The following is a 26,167-nucleotide window of genomic DNA, read 5'->3' on the forward strand; positions in this document are numbered from 1 at the left end:
TTGGTTTCTATATTTCATCAGATAATGTTTTAAATATAGGTAGTAGTAAGGATAATAATCCACTATAGGCTTAGAGTCAATTCTCCCATTATCATTTTTTAAAAAAACTATTTTTTAAATGATTATTTATTTATTTTGAGAGAAAGAGTACTAGCAGGGGAGGGGCTGAGAGAGGGGAAGAGAGAGAATCCCAAACAGGCTCTGTGTCATTAGCGCAGAGCCCTATGAGGGCTCAATCTCATGAACCATGAGATCATGACCTGAGCTGAAATCAAGACACTCAACCGACTGAGCTACCCAGGTGCCCCCAATTCTCCCAATCTTTTGGAATCAATGAAGAGAAAACATAAATTCAAGAAAAAAAAAAACAGTGGGAAACTAAAAAAAAAGCCTTATGTTAATCCTGAAATATCACAGAAATAATGGCGTTTTGGAACAGGTAGTGGATTTAGAAATTGAAGGACTAGGGTTAAGAATTAGGCTGGATTAAGAATTTAGGTCTTAGATGTAGGGGAGGAAGAATAATTTTCCCTCTATCCTCCTAGATTCTTGACTGAGACCCTCCCTATCCCATAATAAAAAGGCAGATTAATGAGACAAAAACCATTTAAATTACATACATACATATGGGAGCCCCACAAAAATATGGGATACTCAAAAGCAGCCAGCCAGCTGAGGCTTATGTACCATCCTGGGCTAAGGAAAGGATAGGGGTCAAGGATTTTAAGAGGGGAGGAGGGGGAAGGCAATTCATAGCAAGGTAAGAAGAGGAAATGTTTGGTAAACAAATTTGCCCTGCCATGCAGATGAGCCACTCAGATGAAAAAGCAATCTCTATTATAGCTCACTTCCATGTACAGGTCCCCTTTCTCATGTAAATTTGCTCTATGAAAGGGTAACCTCTACTCTGCTTTCAGAATTTCTCCTGTGTCTCAAAATGAGCAGCTTAAAATAATTCTTATGCCAAAGAGTCACATTTTGGGGTGGCATATTCTGCTACACATCATACCCTTCAGTTTCCTTGTCAACTACTAGACTCATTGGGCTAGCAGGCCAGTGTAAGTCAAAGTGTTTTGAGGACTGATCTGACTTTGAGTAGCAGCCAAACACAATGCATATTAGAAAGGCCACATATTGAAATAGTTTCAAGTCTGTCAATTACCAGTACTGCAGAATGGTTCTTTCCAAACCAAGCTATTCCTTTAACAGGTGTGCTAATTGGGCTCACTTTCCTTTATGCCACATATTTATATCATATCTTTGAAACAAAGACTGAAATATGAAGTTTCAGGTTTCAGGAGCATGGATTCCAAGGGTGCTAAATATTTAAGGCCCTTCTCAGTGGGAAGAGAAATGAAGGCAGGACAACTTGGCGTCTGAGAAGGTGGGTACCCATAGGGGAAATTCTGAGAGGATTTCAGTCCTCCAACTTAGAGCAGCTTTCTTTTTTTTTTTTTCCCAATATACGAAATTTATTGTCAAATTTGTTTCCATACAACACCCAGTGTAGAGCAGCTTTCAATAGTATTCATCTTTAAGCAGTGTTGTATTTACATTGTATAGTTTCAGTCTTCAAGTAAAGTCTGTGGGGAGTGGACAGAAGGACCTGTGTTCGTGCTTGATGTAAACCAGTGTAAGAAAGTAGCATCATCCTCAGGGAAAGGGATCTTCAGATGGCCTGCGTTGACCTAATCGGGAATCAGAATGGACTTATGTACAATATAAATGATGGGGTTTGGGAATGGTGGTGGGGGTTCGGAGCTGACAGCCAAGAAATACTGTATTTCTTGACAGCCAAGAAATAATTCTTAAAGATGTCTTTGGTGCAAAAAGTTGATTTTATTAAAGCACAAGGACAGGACCCAGGGGCAGAAAGAGCTGCACTGGGGTTGTGAAGAGTGCCTGGTTATATACTACAGAGTTGGGGGAGGTAATGGCAAAAGGCAGGCCTCCAGAAGGACTCTGATATGCTAGAGAGGACTCCAGGGATACCTGAGTCCTTGCTATTGTCAAGTTCAGGTTGTTTTTTCCTCTAGTAAGGCATTATCATAGGATGGTAGGGGGTTCGTGGAAAAATATTATACTCTGTATTTGCCTCAAGTATTTGTCAATGAGCTCAGGTTATAAGGACATTTAATTCTACCTGCCATTTCCTTCTTGCCTTTATTCCCCACATCACTATGGAGGGGAGGGTGATAATAGGGCCTCCAGGAAAGTGAATCCATAGTTTTCAGGAGATTAGGCTATTGATTGTAAACTGATAGATTAGGCTATTGATTGTAAACTGATAGAGATATGTCCTGCATGACTGTGATCTCTATCAGTCAACCACTTGTTTCCTTTCCTTTCCTTTTGCTCTTGGGAAGCCAGGAGTGGCTGAGGAATATCATACATATCCCACTGGTGGGGAGGAGGGGTGCTAGCTTGTGCTTTGTCCTCAGCTTGCCTCATACTCCCTCATCATAAACATTACCTGGACAATTCCACAGATTCTTGGAGAAAGAAAAGACTGAATTTCCTTTACTCAAACCACTCAGTTACTCACTGTTACTCAACTATAGTTATTTATACATTAAAGGGAACTCATAGATTGAAGAAATTGTAGGAGGGAGTAAGAATGACGATAACTTGGGGAAAATCTCTTATGATGAAAGGTGTTATTTCTAAACAAATGGACTAGATGGTGGAGTCTCTCAGATTTGTGCCATTTTCTGCATTCAATAATGTATTCTGGGAGAGTCAAGATAATTGACTAAATCAGATACTCATTTAGGTATATCCCTAAATCAGCTAAAATGACCTGAGAGCATTATACAATGGTCCAAAAAGTAGTAAAACTTAGAAAAAAATTTAGGAAGTAGGAGTTAAGATGGCACAGTAGTGGGGGACCCTATGCTTGTCTTGTCCCTTCAACATAGCCAGATAAAGATCAACTCATTCTGAACACCCAAGAAATCAATCTGAGGACTGAGAGAACAAACTGCACATTCAGAGGGAGAAAAATGGCCACATAGTGGTAGTTAGGAGCTGCAAAGAGTTGATTTGGGGGAGAAAATAATCAAGGCTGCTGCAGAGGGGAGGGACCCCTGATCATGGAGAAGGAAGCAAGAGATAAAGAGTGAAAGTAGCACATAGGGAATTGCATAAGAAAAAAAACTCTTCCCCAAAACCATTGACTGAGAAAAGGAGAAGGGCTGACTATTGCAAGTTTTTATAAGCAGCAGATCTCAAAGTTTGAAGTTTTAGAAGTCCACCCTGATGTGGGAAATAAAGGCAGAAGGAAATGCAGATAAAATCATATTTCCTTATGACCTGCAGCCCATTGACAGATACTGGAAGCAAGCAGAGTAGAAAATTTCTCCCGGAACTCCCTACTGTCTTAATGTTAAAGCTTTGCTAGAGAGAAAAATAACTTTAGCCTGACAGCAGCTAAGCCTCCAATATCCTGTGAGTCTTCTTTAGCATATGAAAATCACTTTGGAAACTTCCCTTTGACTTTACCTCCCCCAACTACTAAGTATATAATCAGTCTCTCCTCATGGTCCCGGGGTGGCTCTTCCTGCCCACGGGTCTTGTCCCTGTGCTTTAATAAAATCACCGTTTTGCACCAAAGATCTCTCAAGAATCCTTTCTTGGCTGTGGGCTCTAGACCCCACCACCATTCCAAAACCCCATCACATACCATCTCTGCCTAGTCGACTCAGTGGTTCTCCTCTGGGGAAGGAGGACAGAGGCCCAGGAGTTGGAGACTTAACTGACTGAGCTGCCCAGGTGCCCCCAGATGAACTAGATTTTAAACTGAAGTCTGTAATAAGAGATGAAGAAGGGCACTACATCATAATTAAGGGATATATCCATCAAGAAGATCTAACAACTGTAAATATTTATGCCCCTAACTTGAACACCCAAATATATAAATCAATTAATCACAAACATACAGAAACTCATTGATAATAATACAATAATAGTAGGGGACTTCAACACCCCCACTTAGAGCAACCGACAAGTCATCTAAGCAGAAAATCAAGAAGGAAACAATGGCTTTGAATGACACACTGGACCACACGGACTCAGCAGATCCATTCAAAACATTTCATCCTAGGGGCGCCTGGGTGGTGCAGTCGGTTAAGCGTCCGACTTCAGCCAGGTCACAATCTCGCGGTCCATGAGTTCGAGCCCCACGTCGGGCTCTGGGCTGATGGCTCAGAGCCTGGAGCCTGTTTCCGATTCTGTGTCTCCCTCTCTCTCTGCCCCTCGCCCATTCATGCTCTGTCTCTCTCTGTCCCAAAAATAAATAAACGTTGAAAAAAAAATTTATAAAAAAAAAAACACAAAACATTTCATCCTAAAGAAGCAGAATACATATTCAAGTGCACGTGGAACATTCTCCAGCATAGACCACATACTGGGTCACAAATCAGGCCTCAACAAGTACAAAAAGATTGAGATCATGCCATGCATATTTTCAGACCACAATACTATGAAACTTGAAGTCAACCACAAGAAAAAATTTGGAAAGACCACAAATACATGGAAGTTAAAGAACTTCCTTCTGAAGAATGAATGGGTTAACCAGAAAATTAAAGAATAAATAAATAAATAAATGGAAGGCAAATGCAAATGAAAACAGGACAGTCCAAAACCTTTGGGATGCCCCAAAGGTGGTCCTAAGAGGGAAGTATATAGCAATACAGGCCTGTATCAAGAAGCAAGACAAGTCTCAATACACAGCCTAACCTTACACCTAAAGGAGATTGAAAAGGATAAGCAAATGAAGCCTAAAGCCAGCAGAAGAAGGGAAATAATAAAGAATAGAGTAGATATAAATGATATAGAAACAACAGGAACAACAACAACAACAAAAACAGAAGAACAGATCAATGAAACTAAGAACCGGTTCTTTGAAAGAATTAATAAAATTGATAAACCTCTAGCCATACTCAGCAAAAAGAAAAGAAAAAGGACCCAAATAAATAAAATCACAAATGAAAGAAGACAGATGACAACCAACACAACAGAAAAAGTAAGAATTATAAGAGAATATTATGAAAAATTATATGCCAACAAATTTGGCAATCTGGAAAAAAGGGATAACTTCCAAGAAACATAAAAATTACCAAAACTGAAACAGGAAGAAACAAAAAATTGAAGAGACACATAACCAGGAAACAAACTGAATCAGCAATCAAAAATCTCCCAACAAACAAAAGTCCAGGGCCAGATGGCTTCCCAGGAGAATTCTACCAGACCTTTAAAGAAGAAATAGAGGCATCTGGGTGGCTCAGTCAATTAAGCATCTGACTCTTGATTTTGGCTCAGGTCATGATCTCACAGTTCATGGGATCAAGCCCCACACTGGGCTGTGCTGACAGCACAGAGTCTGCTTGGGGATTCTCTCTCTGCCCCTCCCCAACTCATACTCTCTTTAAATAAATAAATAAATTTTTAAAAATAAAGAGTTAATATCTATTCTTCTCAAACTTTTCTAAAAAATAGAAATGGAAAGAAAACTTCCAAACTCATTCTACAAGGCCAGCATTATCTTGATTCCAAAGCCAGACAAAGCAGAATTATAGGCCAACATCCCTGATTAACATGGGTGCAAAAATTGTCAACAAGATACGAGCAAATCAAATCCAACAGTATATTAAAAAATTAGTCACCACAATCAAGTGGGATTTATTCCTGGGCTGAAAGGGTGGCTCCATATTTGCAAATCAACCAATATGATACACCACATTAATGAAAGAAAGGATAAGAACCATATGACACTCTCAATAGATGCAGAAATAGCATTTGACAAAATACAGCATCCATTCTTGATAAAAATCCTCAAAAAAGTAGGGATAGAGGCAACATACCTCAATATCATAAAATCCATATACAAAAGACCTACAGCTAATATGGTCCTCAATGAGGAAAAACTGAGAGCTTTTTCTCTACAGTCAGGAACAAGACAGGGAAATCCAGTCTCATTGTTATTTAACATTGTACTGAAAGTCCTAGCCTCAGCAATCAGACAACAAAAAGAAATAAAAGGCATCCAAATCATCAAGGAAGAAGTCAAACCTTCACTATTTGCAGATGACATGATACTCTATGTAGAAAACCCAAAAGACTCCACCAAAAAATCGCTAGAACTAATACACAAATTACGCAAAGTCACAGGATATAAAATAAACATACAGAAATCTGTTGCCTTTCTATACAATAATGATGAAGCAGCAGAAAAGAAATCAAGTAATTGATCCCATTTACAATTGCATCAAAAACAATAAAATACTTAGGGATAAATTTAACCAAAGAAGTAAAAGATCCGTGTACTCTGAAAACTATAAAACCTTTATGAAAGAAATTGAAGAGAACACAAAGAAATGGAAACGCACTCCATGCTCATGGATTGGAAGAACAAACATTGTTAAAATCTCTGTACTACCCAAAGCAATCTACATATTTAATGCAATCCCTATCAAAATAACACCATTTTTTAATTTATTTTTTTAATATACATCCAAGTTAGTTAGCATATAGTGCAACAGTAATTTCAGGAGTAGATTAATGCCACTTACCCATTTAGCCCATCCCCCCTCCCACAACCCCCCCCCCCGTAACCCTCTGTTTGTTCTCCATATTTAAGAGTCTCTTATGTTTTTGTCCCCTTCCCTGTTTTTATATTATTTTTGCATCTCTTCCCTTATGTTCATCTGTTTTGTGTCTTAAAGTTCTCATATGAGTGAAGTCATTTGATATTTGTGTTTCTCTGACTAATTTCACTTAGCATAATACCCTCTAGTTCCATTCACATAATTGCAAATGAACACCAGCATTTTTTACAGAGGTAGAACAAACAATCCTACAATTTGTATGGAGCCACAAAGGACCCCAAATAACCAAAGCAATCCTGAAAAAGAAAAGCAAACCTGGAGGCATCACAATTATGGACTTCAAGATGTATTACAAACCTGTAGTCATCAGGACAGTATGTTACTGCTGTAAAAATAGACACATAGATCAAGAGAATAGAATAGAAAACCCAGAAATGGACCCACAACTATATGGTCAACTAGTCTTCAACTAAGCATGAAAGAATGTCCAATGAAAAAAACAAAGACAGTCTCTTCAACAAATGGTGTTCGGAAAACTGGACAGCAACATGCAGAATGAAACTGGACCACTTTCTTACACCATACACAAAAATAAATTCAAAATGGATGAAAGACCTATATGTGAGATAGGAAACCATAAAAATCATAGAGGAGAACAGAGGCGGTAACCTCTTTGACCTCAGCTGAAGCAACTTCTTACTAGACACGTCTCCAGAACAAATGGAAACAAAAGCAAATATGAACTACTGGGACTTGATCAAGATAAAAGTCTTCTGCACAGCAAAGGAAAAAATCAACGAAACTAAAAGGCAACCTATAGAATCTCAATCTTCTGTTGATGAATATGTAGAAAATTTTTACCAACGTAGATTTAGACGTGGAATTGTCAAGCCATATGTATATTTTCAATTTTACTGAATATTGCCATATTTTCTTCAAACCGATCGTAGCATATTGCATTTTCCAAAGATGTCCACACCAACATATCCCATTCTACATGCTCTTCTTGTAATGTGATGTTGATTCTCCTTTATTAAAAGGTATGGTCTGTGTTTCCTTTCCCTGAGTATGGGTTAGTTTTAGGAACTCACTTCTATTTTATTTTTTTAATGTTTATTTTTGAGAGAAAGAGCTCAAGTGGGGGAGGTGCAGAGACAGAGGAGAGACAGAGAATTTGAAGCAGGTTCTGCAATGACAGCAGAGAGCCCCATATGGGGCTTGAAGTCATGAACCACCATGAGATCAGGACCTGATTCAAAATAAGATGCTCAATGCCTAAGCCACCCAGGGACCCTGGAACTCACTTCTAATAAATAGAACACAAAGTAGCACTGCATGATGTCCACGGCCAAGTCATAAGAGGTGATACAGCTTCAGCTGCATTGTCCTTCTCTGTCTTGGGACACAATCTCCATGCTATAGAGAAGCTCATGCCACCCAGAGAAGCCTGGTACAGATATTTCAGCCAACAGGCCCAGCTAATGTCTCAGCCACTATCAACCACTCATCATATGTGGTGAACACGTCTTCAGGTGATTCCTGCCCTTAATCTTTGAGTCCTCCAGCTGTGGCCTCAGACATTGGAGCAGAGACAAGCTGCCCTCACTGTGTTCTATTTGAATTCCTGACCCACTCAAATTTTTCCTTTCTTTATAACAAAACAAAACAAAACAAAAAACCCAAAGGAGGGAGATTTCTCACACAAACCTTCTAAGGGAAATATTGAGCAATATAACAGCCTATGGCCCCAGTTTTTACCACATATGCAGAAATGTTCTTTTTTCCCCTCTTGTGGTCATATTGTATAGCACCCTCCTAACAACAGTTAACTAACAACAGTTGATAAACGGCCGTTAGCCAAGATTGCAATGCAGGCTGCAGCTCAGTGTCTGAAAGTCTAAAAGTCCATTCATGTCATGTTCCAGCTACTGTTTTAATCAAAGGAGTTCACCATGCGGGAGTCTCAGAGTGTTCACTATCAAGGACAGAGTAAAGCTGGGGAGTGTTTTAGTTGTTTTTTTGTTTTTTGCTTCTTTGTTTTTTATTTAACTGAAATCCATACTTCATTCATATTTCCTTAGATTTTACCAATGTTCTTGTTCTGTTCCAGGGTCCCATCCAAGACACCACTTTATATTTAGTTGTCATGTTTCCTTAGGCTCCTCTTGACTATGACAGTCTTTCAAACTATCCTTGTTTTTGAGGACCATGATAATTTTGTAGGGAACTGGTCAGGTGTTTTGCAAAATGTAATCATCCTAGTTTTAAACCAACTTTTCTGGGGTGCCTGGGTGGCTCAGTTGGTTAAGTTTCGGACTCTTGATTTAGGCTCAGGTCATGATCTCAGGCTCTGCCCTGACAGCACAGGGCTTGCTTGGTATTCTCTCCCCGCCCCCCCCCCCCCCGCCCTTACCCCTTCCCTCAAAAATAAATAAATAAACATTAAACCAAATTTTCTTTCAAATTGTCATTAATTGGTGGGCCCAGGCTGCAAAGAGGAATAGTTGGCTTTTGCATTGAAAAGACCTGTGGTAGGAATAAACAACGGAATATCCTTGGAAGTGGGGGACTGATTGATTGATTGATTGATTTTCACACTGACACATTGGGTTTTTTGTTTTTTTTTTTTTTAATTTTTTTTTCAACGTTTATTTATTTTTTTTGGGACAGAGAGAGACAGAGCATGAATGGGGGAGGGGCAGAGAGAGAGGGAGACACAGAATCGGAAACAGGCTCCAGGCTCTGAGCCATCAGCCCAGAGCCCAACGCGGGGCTCGAACTCACGGACTGCGAGATGGTGACCTGGCTGAAGTCGGACGCTTAACCGACTGCGCCACCCAGGCGCCCCTGCACACTGACACGTTTTTAACCTGCAGCTTTCAGAGCAGAGATGACCCGGTTCTGGCAGGTGCACGGAGACCAGGGCCCCTGTGCCCACCGTGTTCGCAGGGCGGGCAGTCTATCACACCCTGCAACCTCCTGTTGTGTCCGCCAAGCACAGGCCCGGGTGTCTGTGTCCAGCTGGGCCAGCCCACGGCCAAAGTCGGTCTGGTACATGGCACCTCTGCAGGGTCCGCACCCCCTCCCACGGTTGCTTCAGGGTGCCAGCCGTCCCTCGGGGACCGGGTGGGGGACCACGGAAGCCCCTGGCTCTGAGGAGCACCCGTTAGATGAGACCCGTACCCTTGCCTCCCTTCAGGGCCCAGTGGGAAGAGCGTCCAGGAAAGATCTGGGGTCCCACGGTGAAGACTTCGGGGGCGCGGTGCGCCAGGGGCTGTGCCCAGGCTCCCTGTCCGGATTCAGATATGTGCTCCCCGCGCGCACTCGCCACAGTCTCCCACTTCCGAGCAGCAGTGTGAGAGTTACAGTCGCTCCACATCTTTGACGATATGTGGTATGGTCAGTCATTTTAATTTTGACCACTATAATAAGTGTGTAATGGTTCTCATTTGCATTTCCTTAATGACCGATGATATGGAACAATTGGATAGTTTGATTTCTTATTACTAAATGTTGAGTTTTGAAATTCCTTTATGTGCTCTGGATACATATTTTTAAAAATCAGATATCTGGTTTGCAAATACTGTCCTAGTTAGTAGCTTGTCTATTCATTCTCCTGATTCTTCTTTTAAAGAACAGAAGTTCCCAGTTATGTTTAAAGCTTTATTGACATAGAGCTGAAACACCATATGCTACATGTATTTAAAGAGTATAGTCTGGTAAGTTTTGACCTATGCATCCACTCATGAAACCACCACCATGATCAAGATAGTAAACATATCCATGCTTCCCCCAAATTTTCTTCCTACTACTTTATAATCCCTCCCTCCTGATTTACTGCCCCCACCCCCACACCAACTTTATAATAAGTTTTGAAACCAAGTGGTGTTAGCCTTTCAACTTTGTTCTTTTTAAAGTTGTTTTGGCTATTGTAGTTTCTTTGTATTTCCCTGTGAATTTTAGAATCAGCTTACCCTCCAGGGATTTTGATTAGGAATGATTTGATTCTATAGATCAATTTGGGGAAAACTGACATATTAATAATACTGAATCTTTAGACCCATGAACATTATATAGCTCTCTTTACATTTTCTTGGCAAATCTTTTGATTTTTAATATTGATGAGGTTCAGGATGCACGTCCCAAACTATGGCACCTTGGCATAATATATGTTCATCAATCTGTTCCCATTGCTCACATGAAGGAAAACATGGAGCCTTCCCTTCTGTCCCCACTAACACCAAGCTCCAATGCTTTAGTGCAGGATGTATGATGGGATGAGTTACTTCAGGGACTGGGGGATGAAATGGTGGCACACAGAGCACTGATCCAAGAAATTAAGAGATTCAACTCAAGACAACTGGAAGAATTGGTGACAGAGTGTATTAGTTTGCTAGGGCCACCATAATAAGATACCACAGACTGAGTGCCTTAAACAACAGAAGTTCATTTTCTCACAGTTCTGGAAACCAGAAGTCCAAAATCAAGGCTTTGGAAGGTTTGGTTTCTTCCGAGGCCTCTTTCTGCAGCTTGCAGAAGGCTGCCTTCTTGCTGTGCCCTTACATGGTCTTCTCTGCCCACATGAACACCTGACATTTCTCTGTGTGTTCAAATTTCCTCATCTTATAAAGACACCAGTCACATTGGATTAAGGTCCACCCTAAGGGCCTCATTTTGACTTAATCATGTCTTTAAAGGCCCTAACTTCAAATATAATCACATTCAGAGATACAGTCAAAACATTTCTGAGAACCTAGGGCTTCACCATATAGCCTTTGAGAAAATACAATTCAGCACATAGCAGAGGGTATCAAGAAATGGATAAATTTTTAAAGAGTGGTTTATAGGAGCCTCTAAAAACCAAATAATGGTGTGAGGCATTCATGTGTTTTCGTCTCTAATTACAGCTTGGCTACTTCTGTGAGATGAGAATACAATGAATAAATTTAATCTGTACTCTGCTCTCATGACAGCTGTTTATTTGGTGGCTACCAAGAGTGTTGAAGATTTCACAGATAGCAGTTATGTAAAGAAATGTATTGAGGAAAGAAATGATGGTTTTATATCTCCCATTATCTAGGCTGACTGAAGGAATTGCAGGTGCATATGGGTGCTGTAAAAAATACAAGGGTTGCAAAATGAACTACTGGGACCTTATCAAAATAAAAAAGTTTCTGCACAGTAAAGGAAACAATCAGCAAAACTAAAAGGCAACTGACAGAATGGGAGAAGATATTTGCAAATGACATATCAGATAAAGGGTTAATATCCAAAATCTATAAAGAACTGATCGAACTCAACACCCAAAAAACAAATACTCTAGTGAAGAAATGGGCCATTTCTCCAAGGAAGACATCCAGATGGCCAATTGACACACGAAAAAGTGCTCAACATCACTCATCATCAGGGAAATACAAATCAAAACCACAATGAGATACCACCTTACACCTGTCAGAATGGCTAACATTAATAACTCAGGCGACAACAGATGTTGGTGAGGATGTGGAGAAAGAGGATCTCTTTTGCATTGTTGGTGGCAATGCAAGCTGGTGCAGCCACTCTGGAAAACAGTATGGAGGTTCCTCAAAAAACTAAAAATAGAACTACCCTACGACCCAGCAATTGCACTACTAGGCATTTATCCACGGGATATAGGTGTGCTGTTTTGAAGGGATACATGCACCCCCATGTTTATAGCAGCACTATCAGGAATAGCCAAAGTATGGCAAGAGCCCAAATGTCCATCAATGGATGAATGGATAAAGAAGATGTGGTATATACATATATATACAATGGAGTATTGCTCGGCAATCAAAGAGAATGAAATCTTGCCATTTGCAACTACGTGGATGGAACTGGAGGGTATTATGCTAAGTGAAATTAGTCAGAGAAAGACAAAAATCATGTGACTTCACTCATATGAGGACATTAAAAGACAAAACAGATGAACATAAGGGAAGGGAAACAAAAATAATATAAAAACAGGGAGGGGGACAAAACAGAAGAGACTCATAAATATGGAGAACAAACTGAGGGTTACTGGAGGGGTTGTGGGTGGAGGGATGGGCTAAATGGGTAAGAGGCATTAAGGAATCTACTCCTGAAATCATTGTTTCACTATATGCTAATTGGGATATAAATTTAAAAAAAAATAAAAAATAAAATTTAAAAAAAAAAGTGCCGAAGACCTAGAATAGCTAAGACAAACTCATAATTTGTGATTTGAGGAACTAGTGGGGGAGATCTGAATTGGGAGGATTTTCTAACTGCTTTGGAACCACATTTATGATATTGTATCCAGAACTAGTAGTAAATAAGTTGTTTTAAATCAAAAAAAGAAAAAAGAAAACAGTAAGAAAAACTGAATTAAAAGTGGTTAAAAGATTTGAATAGACACTTCAAGTTGTGGATGACAAGCAGAGGAAAAGATGGTCAATATTATTAATCACTAGAGAAATGAAAATTACAGCCACAATGATACACCACCCTATGCCAGTCAGAATGGCTAAAACTAAAAGGACGAACAATACCAAGAGCTGGTGAGAATGCAGAGAAAATGATGGGAAGGCAAGATAGTACAGATTCTTTGGAAAACAGTTGAATAGTTTATTATTATGTCAAACATATATTTACCATAGGATCTAGAATTCCAAATCCTGTTAAGTAGCCAAGAGAAATAAAAATATGTGTTAATACTTGAATATTTATAAAGGCTTTATTCATAACTGCCAAAATTTACCATCTCAAATGTCCTTCAAATGGGTAAAGAAATTGTGGTATACCCATATAATGGAACACAAACGACTGATACATACAACAGCATGGATGAGCTTCAAATACCTTATGCTAAATAAAAGAAGCCAGATTTAAAAAAAAAAATACAAGGACTGGATATCACTCTACAGAACTTAAGTAAAACATCAAGGCTCGCCATAGAGTTGGCCCACCATTCCTAAAAGCCCAAATAAAGAAGGTAGAATTCCGGAAAAGTGAAGCTTTATTTCCTGTGAGGAAAAATAGATTTTCTTCCTACTCCTGAATGATTTGATCAGTGAACTTTCCAGACCAGAAAGTCAACAGAACCAAGGGAGCTATGTACCCAACTATGCCATCCTTTCTAATCTTGTTTTCTTATCCCTTTTTATCTCCAAGTCTCTCCAGACCTACTTCTTTGATGCCATATCCTTAATTCCTTCTACCTTCCGTCTTCTGACTTCCTCTGCTTTCTCCACTGCCTGCCCTCCCCAACCTAAACACTCCCACTTATACAATCTCCAGCTGAAAGCCGATCAGTACTGTATTGTACCGATCAGTACAATCTCCCGCTGAAAGCCGATCAGTACAGTATCAGTATTGCTGAGTGCAGTACTAAGAAGCATATCATAGGTTTCTCCACTGGACTGCCTCTGTGGCAACAGTGGGCAGGGGAAGGAAGATTTGGGGTGTAGAAATTTGGGGAGGGGAGTTTGCATGGTTCTTTAGGATGTTGAATCACCATTTGTTGACTGGGCCGGCCAGGCGCCCCCCAGCTTCTGTTAGGCGTGTTTCCAATGGCACACAGGAAATTCCAGATCACACTCCTGCGTTCTCTTGTTTGCTGCCCAGATCTTGGCTCCGCATGAGCTGTCAGGGTCCAGAAAGCCTAACAAGCCCCGATAGGAGCTAGCTGCCAACTTTGACTCTCAGAGACTGTCTAAAGTTGCCTGAGAGGGAAATCGGCCCTAAAAGGGTGCTTGAAGTTGGCTAGGACAATGAAAGAAGAAATCTGAATAAAACCGGATCTCAATGATGTGACTATTCTAGAGATGCCTTCTCACACGTAACCAAAAACCACATGCCACTGGCCGGCACAGCTAGAAAGGGAATAGTTGCTCACCTAGAAAGTCATCAGTATGAGGGGACTTTGAAATTACCAAACCCATCCCTCTGGCTTTACAGATTAGAACACTGTGGTCCAGGAAGGCTTGGCTGGCTTAGTCAGTGGAATATGCAACTTTTGATCTCAGGGTTGTGAGTTTGAGCCCCACATTCGGTATAGAGATTATAAGAAAGAAAAGAAAAGAAAAGAAAAGAAAAGAAAAGAAAAGAAAAGAAAAGAAAAAGGAAGGAAAGAAAGAAAGAAAGAAAGAAAGAAAGAAAGAAAGAAAGAAAAAAGGAGGAAAACGGTGGCCCGAGAGGGCTACAGACTTGCCTCAGGGCACAGGGAACTGATAGTAGGGCTAGGACTAAAACAGGTGCCCTGGCCCAATTATCCACCTGGCTGCATACTCAGAGAAGGTGAAAAAGGAAGGAAACTGACCCCGTGTGTAGGCCCTGTCCAGACTTGCAGCAAAACGAATGTAGGGAATGACGAATAGCAGTGATGAACTTTAAAGTACAGTCACCAAACTCATTAGTAGAAGCCGCCCAGTGATACTCTGTCCCTTCAGGTGAACAACTCCTTCTTTATTGTTAATTAAGAAGACAATAAGAGAGTGAGAAGGGAGATAAGCTTGAAGGGAGGAGGCTGAGAAGACATCCACCCATCCACACTTACTGCAAGCCACAGAGAAACCCAAAGTACGTGTGAATTTCTTGAATGATCTGTGGAGGTGCTATCGGTCTTGTCCCCTAGAAAGTGACTCCTGGCAACATTCTGAGATGCTTCCAGGTATGTTACTATACTAGTCATCTAGTACGTTTCCATTCTGTAAATTCTGTGTACGGACCTCCATCATGAAACACGAATCATACAGGCGGAGGGCCGTCCCACACTTAGGATCAGGTCCCAAAGGCAATACTGAAGTGCTTTCCATTGAGGCAGATAGATTCAATGCCCCGTTAGTGTTCCCACTTGCTCCATGAGGGCTGAATCAGTCTAAGAAGGCAGGAGGGTTTTGGGAGCAGCCTTTCATTTCAGTTAGAGAGAAAGCTCAAACTGCAAGCACTAATGAAGCAGCACTTGGAAAGAAAGAACCTGAGTGATTCTCATTGACTATGCAGGGGTCTATTCGCTGCTGAACTGAAGGAGGAGTTTACCCCAGAGAGGGCCAGGAGAGGATCAGTGGGGCAGGAGCCACTGTGATTTTGTGGGTACACTCGAAGCTGTGGGAGTAAGGAAGAGCTGGGACACTGAGCTGTGTTTACCTGTCCATTGAGAATGCAGAATTCCTGAAGCTTGTTTGGTTTAAAGAATTTTCTGAATATTAGCATTTTCCTTCTTAGAAGAATCACTGGATATGGCCATTTCTGCCTTTAAACAGATACTCATCTTAACGTGTTAGCACCTCCAACTTAAAATTAATCTGCCTGGATTAGTCTCCTGGAAGGGGTTACTTACGCCTTTATTTGTGGGGTAGCTACAGTCTCCCCACTGAACAGAGATCTCTGGTTTGTCACCAGACTGTTTGAGGTCTTTCTCTCCTTGATTGTGCCTGACCCTCTCCAGGACAGGACTAGGTCTTTCTTCTCCACATGTCCTCCTATTCAGAGCACTTTCCCTCTGCACCAGCTCCCTGGCTGTGCAGGTATGGACCATTGTCATCACCTATCACTTTATTCCCCAGATGGAAGCCCCCAGAAGTCCCAGGCTCAGAATGTGAGGGGGGTCAGAAGCCAGAGCTGGTGAGTGCACAGATATTGATGCAGTCACACCCCAAATGAGAGTTCTTAAAAGCTCCAGTGAAGTATTCTCTCAGCACCAGCAGGAGGGAAATGAGGAGCTTTGGGTTTGGGAACAAAAGTGAAATGAACTTAAGACAAATTCTGGCTCAAGGAACATATCTAGGAACTCCAAGTTTCCTCCTCTTCCATCCTCACTGCTAGTAAGAATGTGATCCCCATTACCACAGAAATGCCCCCCCCCCCACAGAGAGGGACAAATGGCTCCCTCTCACCTATAGCCCTCCTCCCTCATACAGATGTGAAAGATTCATGTTGCATAAGGGAAACACAGTCTCTTCTGACATTTATGAGTGTGGCACATAAAGACAATGACAGAACTGGGCAAAGAGGTTGGAGGTAGGGCCTTTCTCTAGTTCTATGACCTTGTCTAGAGCCAGATGCAACTGTAAAGAGGGGGGTCAGATGTAATGATTAAATGACGACAGAAGCTGAGTCTAGCCTTTACAATGACTGTACAGAAGTGGTGCCAAGAATGGAGCACTCACAGGCCAAGTGCACTGGGAACCTGGGAGAGAGCCACCAGTGAGCTCAGGGAGAGAGCCACCAAACTCCCTCCATAGCACTTAGTAAAAGAGAGACTACAGAGTATTCTTCCTGAGTCAACTCTGGTAGCAGAAAGGACACCAACTGGAAGGAAGCCAGGGGACTGGGGTCTAGCCCCAGCTCTGCCACTAACTAGCAGTGGCCATGAACAAGTCACTGAACCTTTCTGAGATTCAGGCTGTTCCTCTGTAAAAAGGCAGGGATGACATTAGGGATGGTGAATGGCACACACACCTTTACCTCCATCCTGCCTTTAATAGAGGCCATGGTTCAACCACATCACTTATTAGCATTTTTTTCTACAGCATTCTGGGCAGGACCTTCCAAAAGGGTTGGTACAGAAGCCAAAATCTCCTTATTCTCCAATTTTATAAACTCTACAGTGCCCTCTAATTCCTACATTGAAGGTTCCGACTTTCCAACTAGGACATAACTATTTTTTTTCTGATTTAGTGATAGCTCACTCAAATAAAAAAGGAAAAGGACAATTTAGGATCATACTTTCATACACTCCTGTATGCAGTCTGCTCCACCCAGGGGCTGAGCAGGCTCTTCCTGAGGTTGCCCCGTCCTTCCTTCTGTGCCAGACATTCTTATATTTGAGCCTTGCCCTCTGTAAGTTCACCCAGCATGACAGTCCCAGATTGGAGGTCCTTTCTATCCCAAATCGCCCATACTTCACAGCTTAATATTTGGCATCAAGGAATCTACAAGGAGGGGAATGATCTCAGGTTACTAAAAACCAAGACGAGAGAAGGCATTGAATGATTCTATCCAATGCTTACCAAAGCTAACCAGAATGTCAGTTCTCACCCCTGGCAGGAAAGCAATCACACAAACAGTACGAGGATGAGGCCAGCTTCAGAAATTCAGGTGGAGGGGTGCCCGGGTGGCTCAGTTGGTTAAGCATCTGACTTCAGCTCAGGTTATGATCTCACAGCTCAGCTCACGAATGTGAGCCCCGAGTCAGGCCAGGAGCTGGACTCTCTCTCCCTCTCTCTGTCCCTCCCTGCCCCTCCCCCCCCCACTCTCTTTCAAAAAAGAAAGAAAAGAAAAGAAATACAGGTGGATGCAACTGTGTTTTATTGAAAGAAGTTGTGAAGTGGTTAACATGGGGCACACCTCACCCCTCAAACCATGCAAGGGCAAGCCTTGGGCAGGGAAACATTTGTGTACTGGGGAGGAGCACCAACTTGAGTTATTTCCCTCAGGGCAGGGAAGGGAGAGGGGAGACGCAGGGGTCACAGTGGCGAGGGGGTGCATCTCACTGCTCCGGCCTCAGGTGGAGACCTAAACAGAATCATCAAAGTGGACTGGCACGTACAGGTCCCCCTCACAGGCCACGATGATGTATTTATCTTCCTGGGTGGTCTCATATGTACATCTGGGGTATCTGGAGCCACGCCTCAGGTGGCAGTCGGTGATATTCATCTTTGAGACACTCTGGTGGCAGTTGGGCTGCCCATTCTTGCAGGTGACATTTCCCTGGAGGCAGACGTCCTGGACATCTGCCAGAGGCTCGTGTACAAAGGTGTTCACTGGCTTGCACCGTCCATCTGTCATTTGCCGGCGCCTCATCATTTCATTGCAGTAGTTGGGGCCGTAGTTGGTGGGTTTTGAGTCCATGTGCTGCCGCTGGAACTTCATGGCCCGGGATTCCTTGCCCAGAGAAGGCTGGACGTACCCCAGCGCCAGCAGCACCAGGACCAGAAATGGGAACCAGATGCAGAACCTTTTCTGAGCCATGGTGGTCTCACTTCCCTGGGAGAGCCTAGCTAGAAAAGGGAGAGAAGAGAGAAAGCACTGCCTGAGAAAGAGAACCCCAGCTCCTACCTGTGGCCTCCCTGGCTCACAGTCTCCCTTTGGGTCCTCCAGAAAGATATCCCTCCCTCTGCACAATTTTCCAAGTAACGACACACTCACATACACTGTTCTCCCACTAGCTAGAGAGAGGTGGTCTTCCCCTCCGGGTGGTGACATTGAAAGCGACCTCAAATCCTGCAGTCCTGTGCCTGAATACTAGGGAGTTTTAAATTTAAAATACGTCTAGACCCAGAACTCAAGTGGCTCATTAGAAAGTCCTTTTGAATAAACTGTGAGCTAAATTGCATCCCTGAGATACCACCAGAACATCTAGGATCATAACTGACAGAGCCCTGTTGTCCTCCAACACAAGGGAAACAGCCCACTGCCCAACACTGGCGTCACAAAGGGATGCCATTGTATTCCAAAGAGAGGTGCTTGTGTCCCCCAGCTTGGGGCAGGGGGGCTGCTGCTCTTTCTCCAGCCCCATTCATTAGTTGTCTGCAGCTCCCATGCTCCATCTGGATATTTGTCTAGCCCAAGCTTTCTCCATGCGAGCCTCACCCACCCTGATCCCTCTTCTCCAACCCTTAAGCAGAAGGAGTCCCTGAGACCGCCTCTTGGGCTACTGACCTGGGTCTCTAGCTTCGTCTCCAGGTGAGAGCAGAAGGCCAGTCTCTGCAATCCCTGGATCCCCGGGGTATGAATCTTATATAGATTACAAAGGGGCTTGGCTTCTAAGAAAAGAAGGGTGGGAGGAGCATCTTGCTTTCAGTCCAGAGGGAATCGAGGACGTTGGGAACAAGGGGTGAGGAATCAGCCAGGCCAAACTTATGCAGCATTGCTGGGAAGGATGAGTCTTTGCCTATATGAACCTTCCTGTGAATCTCATGGGTCTGCTGGTTCACAAGGAGCAGCAGAGAAAGTCACCACAGCACTGGTGCCTGATCTCCAGCAAAGTCTTTGTAATCTCAGGGCCATTTTCACCAAAGAGCCCTCAGTAGTGGTTAGCAGAGGGCACATAAACATGTGATCACCAAGCAGGAGGGAAATGAAGGTCCTCTCTCTCCCCAGGAGTCCTGGAGCGGTTGAAATTCCTTCTGTGAGGAGGGGGGGTGAGGCGTCCAGCTGGAGGCTTCTCAGGTCCAGGGGCAGGGAGGTAGTGCCCACCTGTGACCTAGCCCAGTGTGGCCACTGCAGCCGACGTGGGTTCAGAAGGTGAGTGTGTGGGTGGTTCGCATCTACAGCGACCACTCCTGTAAGGTCAGAGTTGAGGAGAGGAACTGAAGCTAAACCAAAACCCCAAATCCCTGTTGGAGAAAAAAAAGAGAACGCCATATTCTTTTTATTTTATTTTATTTTTTAATTTATTTTTTTAAATTTACATCCAAGTTAGTTAGCATATAGTGCAACAATGATTTCAAGAGTAGATTCCTTAATGCCCCTTGCCCATTTAGCCCATCCCCCCTCCCACAACCCCTCCAGCAACCCTCTGTTTGTTCTCCATATTTAAGAGTCTCGAATGTTTTGTCCCCCTCCCTGTTTTTATATTATTTTTGCTTTCCTTCCCTTATGTTCATCTGGTTTGTCTCTTAAAGTTCTCATATGAGTGAAGTCATATGATATTTGTGTTTCTCTAATTTCGTTTAGCATAATACCCTCTAGTTCCATCTACATTGTTGCAAATGACAAGATTTCATTCTTTTTGACTGCCAAGTAACATTCCATTGTGTGTGTGTGTGTGTGTGTGTGTGTGTGTGTGTGTGTATATATATATATATATATATATATATATATATATATATACCACATCTTCTTTATCCATTTATCCATTGATGGACATTTAGGTTCCTTCCATACATTGGCTATTGTTGATAGTGCTGCTATAAACATTGGGGTGCACGTGCCCCTTCAAAACAGCACAACTGTATCCCCTGGATAAATACCTAGTAGTGAAATTGCTGGGTTGTAGGAGAAAGCCATATTTCTTAACAGCAGAATTGCCTCTGCCAACCAAAAAAGAGGCAAAACTGATGAACAACAAAGGCCTTTATGGGGGTGGGAGGTCTCAGGATTGCAGTTTGGGGAGCAGATTCCAGAGTACCCAGAAAAGTGTTCTGCCTACACAGGAAGAGTGGGGTTTTCAGGAGAAAGAGGGACAGGGGGGCAATTACCTAATTTAAATAAGGGAGGAGAAGGAAAAATGTGATTGGCACTAACAGACTGAGCCATGGGTATTTACACTTTGACTAACTGACTTCTTGGTGTTATCAAGCCACACTCTTCCTGATAGGCATTAATTAATTATTCTGTTTTCAGAAAGTCCACACTGCCACTTTTATGATCCAGATGCCAGGTGTCCTGCTGACTTTGTAAACAACTGCTTGTAAAACAATTACTGTGTCTGGCCCAGATCAAAAGGTCTTCTTGCCCAATTCAAAAGTTCATTAGAAAAAGAAATGGAATTTCAAGATGGATTCTGTTGTGTCTAGAAATTTTATAAAATTTCACACCTCCTAGAAAGGGACCTGTTTTTGCTGGGTGACCATTTCAATTCTTTTTTTTTTTATTTATTTTTTTTTTAATTTTTTTTTTCAACGTTTATTTATTTTTGGGACAGAGAGAGACAGAGCATGAACGGGGGAGGGGCAGAGAGAGAGGGAGACACAGAATCGGAAACAGGCTCCAGGCTCTGAGCCATCAGCCCAGAGCCCGACGCGGGGCTCGAACTCACGGACCGCGAGATCGTGACCTGGCTGAAGTCGGACGCTTAACCGACTGCGCCACCCAGGCGCCCCGACCATTTCAATTCTTGTGGAGTGAAAAAAATAAACATTCCCTCCAACTGTCTTGGTCCAAATTCTGACTTAGCATCTTACGAGTTGGGCAAGCTAGTGAACTTAATTTATTTCTCTGTTCCTCAGTTTCCTCATCTCTGAAATGGGGATGATGATATGTATGTCTTAACTTTATTATGAGGACAAAATAAGGTAAGGTGTACAGAGGGCTTAGAAAGGTTTCTAGAAAGCATGATCAATGTTGGCTCTCGTGATTGCTCATGTAGGGTGGTGTTGAGATCCTTAAGGAGTCTGTTTCATTAACATTGTGCCAACTCTGACTTACTCCTTATAAGGGGTGAAGTAAGGGAACTGCCAGGCTTTTGCTTTACTGAAAACCTGAATTGAAAAAAGCACAAAGTTTTGAAGCCCTGGGGTGGGAGAGACAAGGGAAAGGGCGAGAAGAGAGGGACTTCTGGGAGAAGAACAGAATTCTTTAAAGGGAAACGTTTTTATTGTTTGCCACATGATATCCAAGAAATCTGTAGTAAAGTCAGCACTATTTGCTAATGCACATGAATTTGGAAGTAGCAGTAGGGCCAAGGAAGATGTGGTATGGTGTGAGTTTTCAGTTTTGTATTTCTGTAATTGACCAACACCCCACCCTCCACCTGGGTTTTGTCTTCTCTTAATCCTTAGACAGTACTCATATGATCTGGAGTAGTGTTGGGAGGAAAACTTTTCCTAACCACTTAGGTTCATGTTGGAGAGCCTACAAATTAACTGACAAAAGACAGTTTAACAGGCAAATAGACAACATTTATCCATATGCCTGTGTAAGAGCACAAAAGTGACTTAAAGCTAAAAAGCTAAGGATGAGGGTTTATATGCTAACTTAATAGGGAGAAGGGGGGGATCTATAGGAAACAGGTGGGGTTTTGTTTTGTTTTGTTTTTTAATTTTCTTTTTATTGTTTGTTTATTTTTGAGAGAGAGAGAGAGAGAGAGAGGAAGACTGCAAGCAGGGGGAGGGGCAGAAAGAAAGGAAGACACAGAATCAGAAGCAGGCTCCAGGCTCTGAGCTGTCAGCACAGAGCCAGATGCAGAGCTCAAACCCACAAACCGTGAGATCATGACCTGAGCCGTAGTCGGTCACTTAACCAACGGAGCCACCCAGGCTCACTTTGTTTGTTTGTTTGTTTTTTGTTTTTTGTTTTAAGAGATAAATGAGCTTTTAGGGGAACAAGTAGGAAGTAAGATAACTTGTGATAATGTTTGTTTATGCAGGTGTGAGTGATTTGTCTTCTTTCTGGCTGTAAAACTTCCCCAGAGGGGATTTACAGTGCCTTCACTCTCAGAAGACTCTGCCTTTATTCAGATAAAAGAAGCTCTGAAAAGCCTTCTTCTGCGTCTTCTGAGTCTCAAATATCTTCAGTTTAAAATTATCTCCATATCGGGGCACCTAGGTGGCTCAGTCAGTTGAGCGTCTGACTTTGGCTCAGGTCATGATTTCATGGTTCATGAGTTGGAGCCCCACGTTGGACTTTGCACTGACAGCATGGACCCTGCTTCAGATTCTCTGCCTCCTTCTCTCTCTGTCCCTCCACCATCTGTGCTCCTCTCTCTCTCAAAAAATAAACATTAAAAAAAAAAGTCTCCCTATCAACTCTGGGGATCCAAGTGGGCCATGCTAAAAAATCAAAATCCAGCAGAGTGAGTATACAGATGTAATTGGCTTTGATGACCCATGAATGGGGCTGCATCCCATTGAGCAGACAGAAGCTCTGAAGAGCTGTACAAAATGGAAGACCTTTATAGGCAGAAGAAAGTGGGACAAGGAAGTTAATCTAGCAAAGAGTGGATTGTTCCAGGCATAAGTAATAGAGTAAGTCAAAATATCACGTGCCACCTAATTAAGGTACAACAAGAAGAACACAGCATCACTTCCCTGATCTTCCTATCAAAGATGCATAACTTGAATTTAATAATGAAGTAAATCAGGCGAACCCAAATTGAAAGATATGCTACAAAACAACTGTCAAAGTCAGGAAGTCAAGAAAAACCTGAGGAATTGTCCCAGGTGGAAGGAAAGTAGAGAGACACAGCAACTAAAACAACATGTAATTCTGAACTGAAATCTTTTGCTATAAAAGACACTATTGAGGAGTGCCTTGGTGACTCAGTTGGTTAAGCGTCTGAATTTGGCTCAGGTCATGATCTCACGGTTCGTGAATTCAAGGCTGCTTCAGATTCTCTGTCTCCCTCTCTTTCTGCCCCTCCCCTACTCTTGCTCTGTCTCTCTCAAAAATAAATAAACATTAAAAAACAATTTTTTTTTAAAGACGCTATTGAGGCAATTGGCAAACTTGAATGGGATCTGAGGATTGAATTGTGATTCAGCATCAATGTTCATTTCCTGTTTGATGACTGTGGTTAAGTAGGAGAATGTCCTTGTTTGTATGCAACACACGCTAATGTATTTGGTGGGGGTCAGGGTGGCAGGAGGTGGTGGGCATCATGGTTTCAAACTGGTTTATGGCTCAATTGGCTCAAGAAAAAGAAAGCTCTTGGAATTCTACTTTCAACTTTTAGGCGAACTTGAGTTTCTTTTCAAAATGAAAAAAAAAATCTCATTAAAAAAATATATATCACAGTGGGAAAATCCAGACAGGATATTTTAGAAAGAGAGAGAGGAGAGGCAGAGGGAGAGAGAGAGAGAATCCCTGGGATCATGACCTGAGCTGAAATCAAGAGTCAGACACTCAATCAACTGAGCCATCCAGGCACCCTTCAGACAGAAGACTTCTAAAGTTTGTTTATTTCAATAGCAAGAGAGAGAGAGAGTGTGTGTGTAGGGGAGGGGTAAAGAGACAGGGAGAGAGAGAGAATCCCAAGCAGGCTTTGCACTGTCAGCACGGAGCCCAATGTGGGCTCATGAACCAGGAGATCATGACCTGAGCCGAAGTTGGACGCTTAACCAACTGAGCCACCAGGAACCCCTCAGACAGAGGACTTCTAAATCTAAGAGGACATGAGTCAAAATTTCAAATGCAAGTATGTTGCAAAATATTCAAAACCAGAGATGAGAATGAGCACCAGAAAATCTGGAACAAGAGGGCATGAATGGGATGATCTTAAGTGATCACCTAGGATCCTTGTAAGGACAGGGTAGGATATGATATCTGGAGTGGTCACATAGGTTGAAGGGCCAGAGGAAGTGAAAACAAAAAAGAAACAAATGGAGTCCAAAAATAATACACTAACTCCAAGAAAATTCCAAACAGAGCAATTAAAGCTCTGATTTACTGTTCGGACTTGAAATGAAATGATAATAAATAACAGTCAAGCACAGATTCACATGAAAATCAAATGAAACTAATCTCATTCCCTGCCTTGACAAGATAGAATTAAGGAATATTTGGCATCTTTACTTCAGCAAAGCATTGGATAAAGTCTCGTGATACATGGCTACCTGTCTCCCTGGTTAAGTCAGATCTTATAATGCTGTGACATGGAGCTGCTTCATCAGGCCTGTCCTGTTCATCATATTTACAGATGACTTCAACAAAGATGCAGGATCTCACAACACATGGTGCAACAGACAGATGACAGAAAGAGAAAAAAACATGGATGATAGAATCAAGACCCAAAAAGCTCTTGCCAGTCATAGTGGATTACATCCAAAAACTAAAAGATGAAATTTCACAGGTGTAAATCTTCTGACTTTGGAAGCAGAAAACAAAATGCATAACTACTGGACAGAGGTGGGATGATGATGAGTTTCCCAGCAATACCTTCCTCCATGCTACGCTGCATGCTTGCATAGTGTAGGGCTGTGCTAGGCAATATGGATACAACAGTGATTCAGACAGAATTGCTGCCCTCAGTGACCTTACAGTCCTTTGGGAGATATAAGCAAATAAACAGTAAAATAAAATGCTACATGACAGTCCAACTCTTGGCTTTGGCTCAGGTCACGATCTCACAGTTTGTGAGTTTGAGCCCCATGTCGGGCTCCTCACTGAGTGTGGAAACTGCTTGGGATTCTCTTTCTCTCTGCCCCTCCTGGCTCGTACACTCACGTGCATGTGTGTTCTCTCTCTCTCTCTCTCTCTCTCTCTCTCTCTCTCTCTCAAAATAACTAAACTTTAGAATGTTTCATGGCAAAGACCACTAGTGTGAGAGATCGTATGGAGGAACACTTCGCCCTACTTTTGTAGGCTTCAGAAATGTTTCCCAGAATAAGTCACAGCTGAGTGGGGACCCAAAAGATGAGTAAGAGTAAAGTAATGTTGAGAGAAAGAGTTTTCCAGATAAATGAAGCAGCAAGTCAAAGATCTGTAGATGAGAGAGGGCATGGCTCTTTGGGCCTTGAAAGTCCTGGTGGGCCTGTGGGGTTAATGTAGGAAGTAACAGGTATTAGGAAAGACAGTAGGGAAGGACTAGAGACAGCTACATTAGAGAACCTGAGGGAATTGATGATGGCCTGAAATAAGCTATGGGAATAAAAAACAGCAGACAGAGATGAAAGAGCCAAAATCTACAGAACTTGGTGATTGGTTGGTTCAGGGCAATGAGAGAAAGGGGACATTGATAGGGTGCCTGGCTGACTCAGTTGGTGGAGTGTGTGACTCTTGATCTCAGGGTGGTGGGTTCAAGCCCCACACTGGGTGCAGAGATTATTTTTTAAAAATCTGAAATAAAGGGAAGGGAAGGGAAGGGAAGGGAAGGGAAGGGAAGGGAAGGGAAGAGAAGAGAAGAGAAGAGAAGAGAAGAG

The 26,167-nt window shown here is 42.3% G+C and overlaps 1 protein-coding gene across 1 annotated transcript in view; it reads right to left on the bottom strand.

Annotated features, from left to right (window-relative positions):
- Positions 1–17,977: 17,977 nt before the first annotated feature.
- RNASE1 (ribonuclease A family member 1, pancreatic) overlaps positions 17,978–26,167 on the bottom strand; it is a 44,386-nt gene continuing 36,196 nt past the window's right edge. The window contains exons 2-3 of the mRNA XM_047861543.1: positions 19,248–19,924; positions 17,978–18,586 (exon numbers count right to left, since the gene is read on the bottom strand). Of these exons, the coding sequence (XP_047717499.1) occupies positions 18,102–18,557 (456 nt within the window). The 5' untranslated portion in view covers positions 18,558–18,586; positions 19,248–19,924 and the 3' untranslated portion in view covers positions 17,978–18,101. The remainder of the gene's footprint in view (positions 18,587–19,247; positions 19,925–26,167) is intronic.

Source organism: Prionailurus viverrinus, chromosome B3 (assembly GCF_022837055.1).
Source record: "Prionailurus viverrinus isolate Anna chromosome B3, UM_Priviv_1.0, whole genome shotgun sequence".
In the NCBI taxonomy this organism is placed as follows: Eukaryota; Metazoa; Chordata; class Mammalia; order Carnivora; family Felidae; genus Prionailurus; species Prionailurus viverrinus.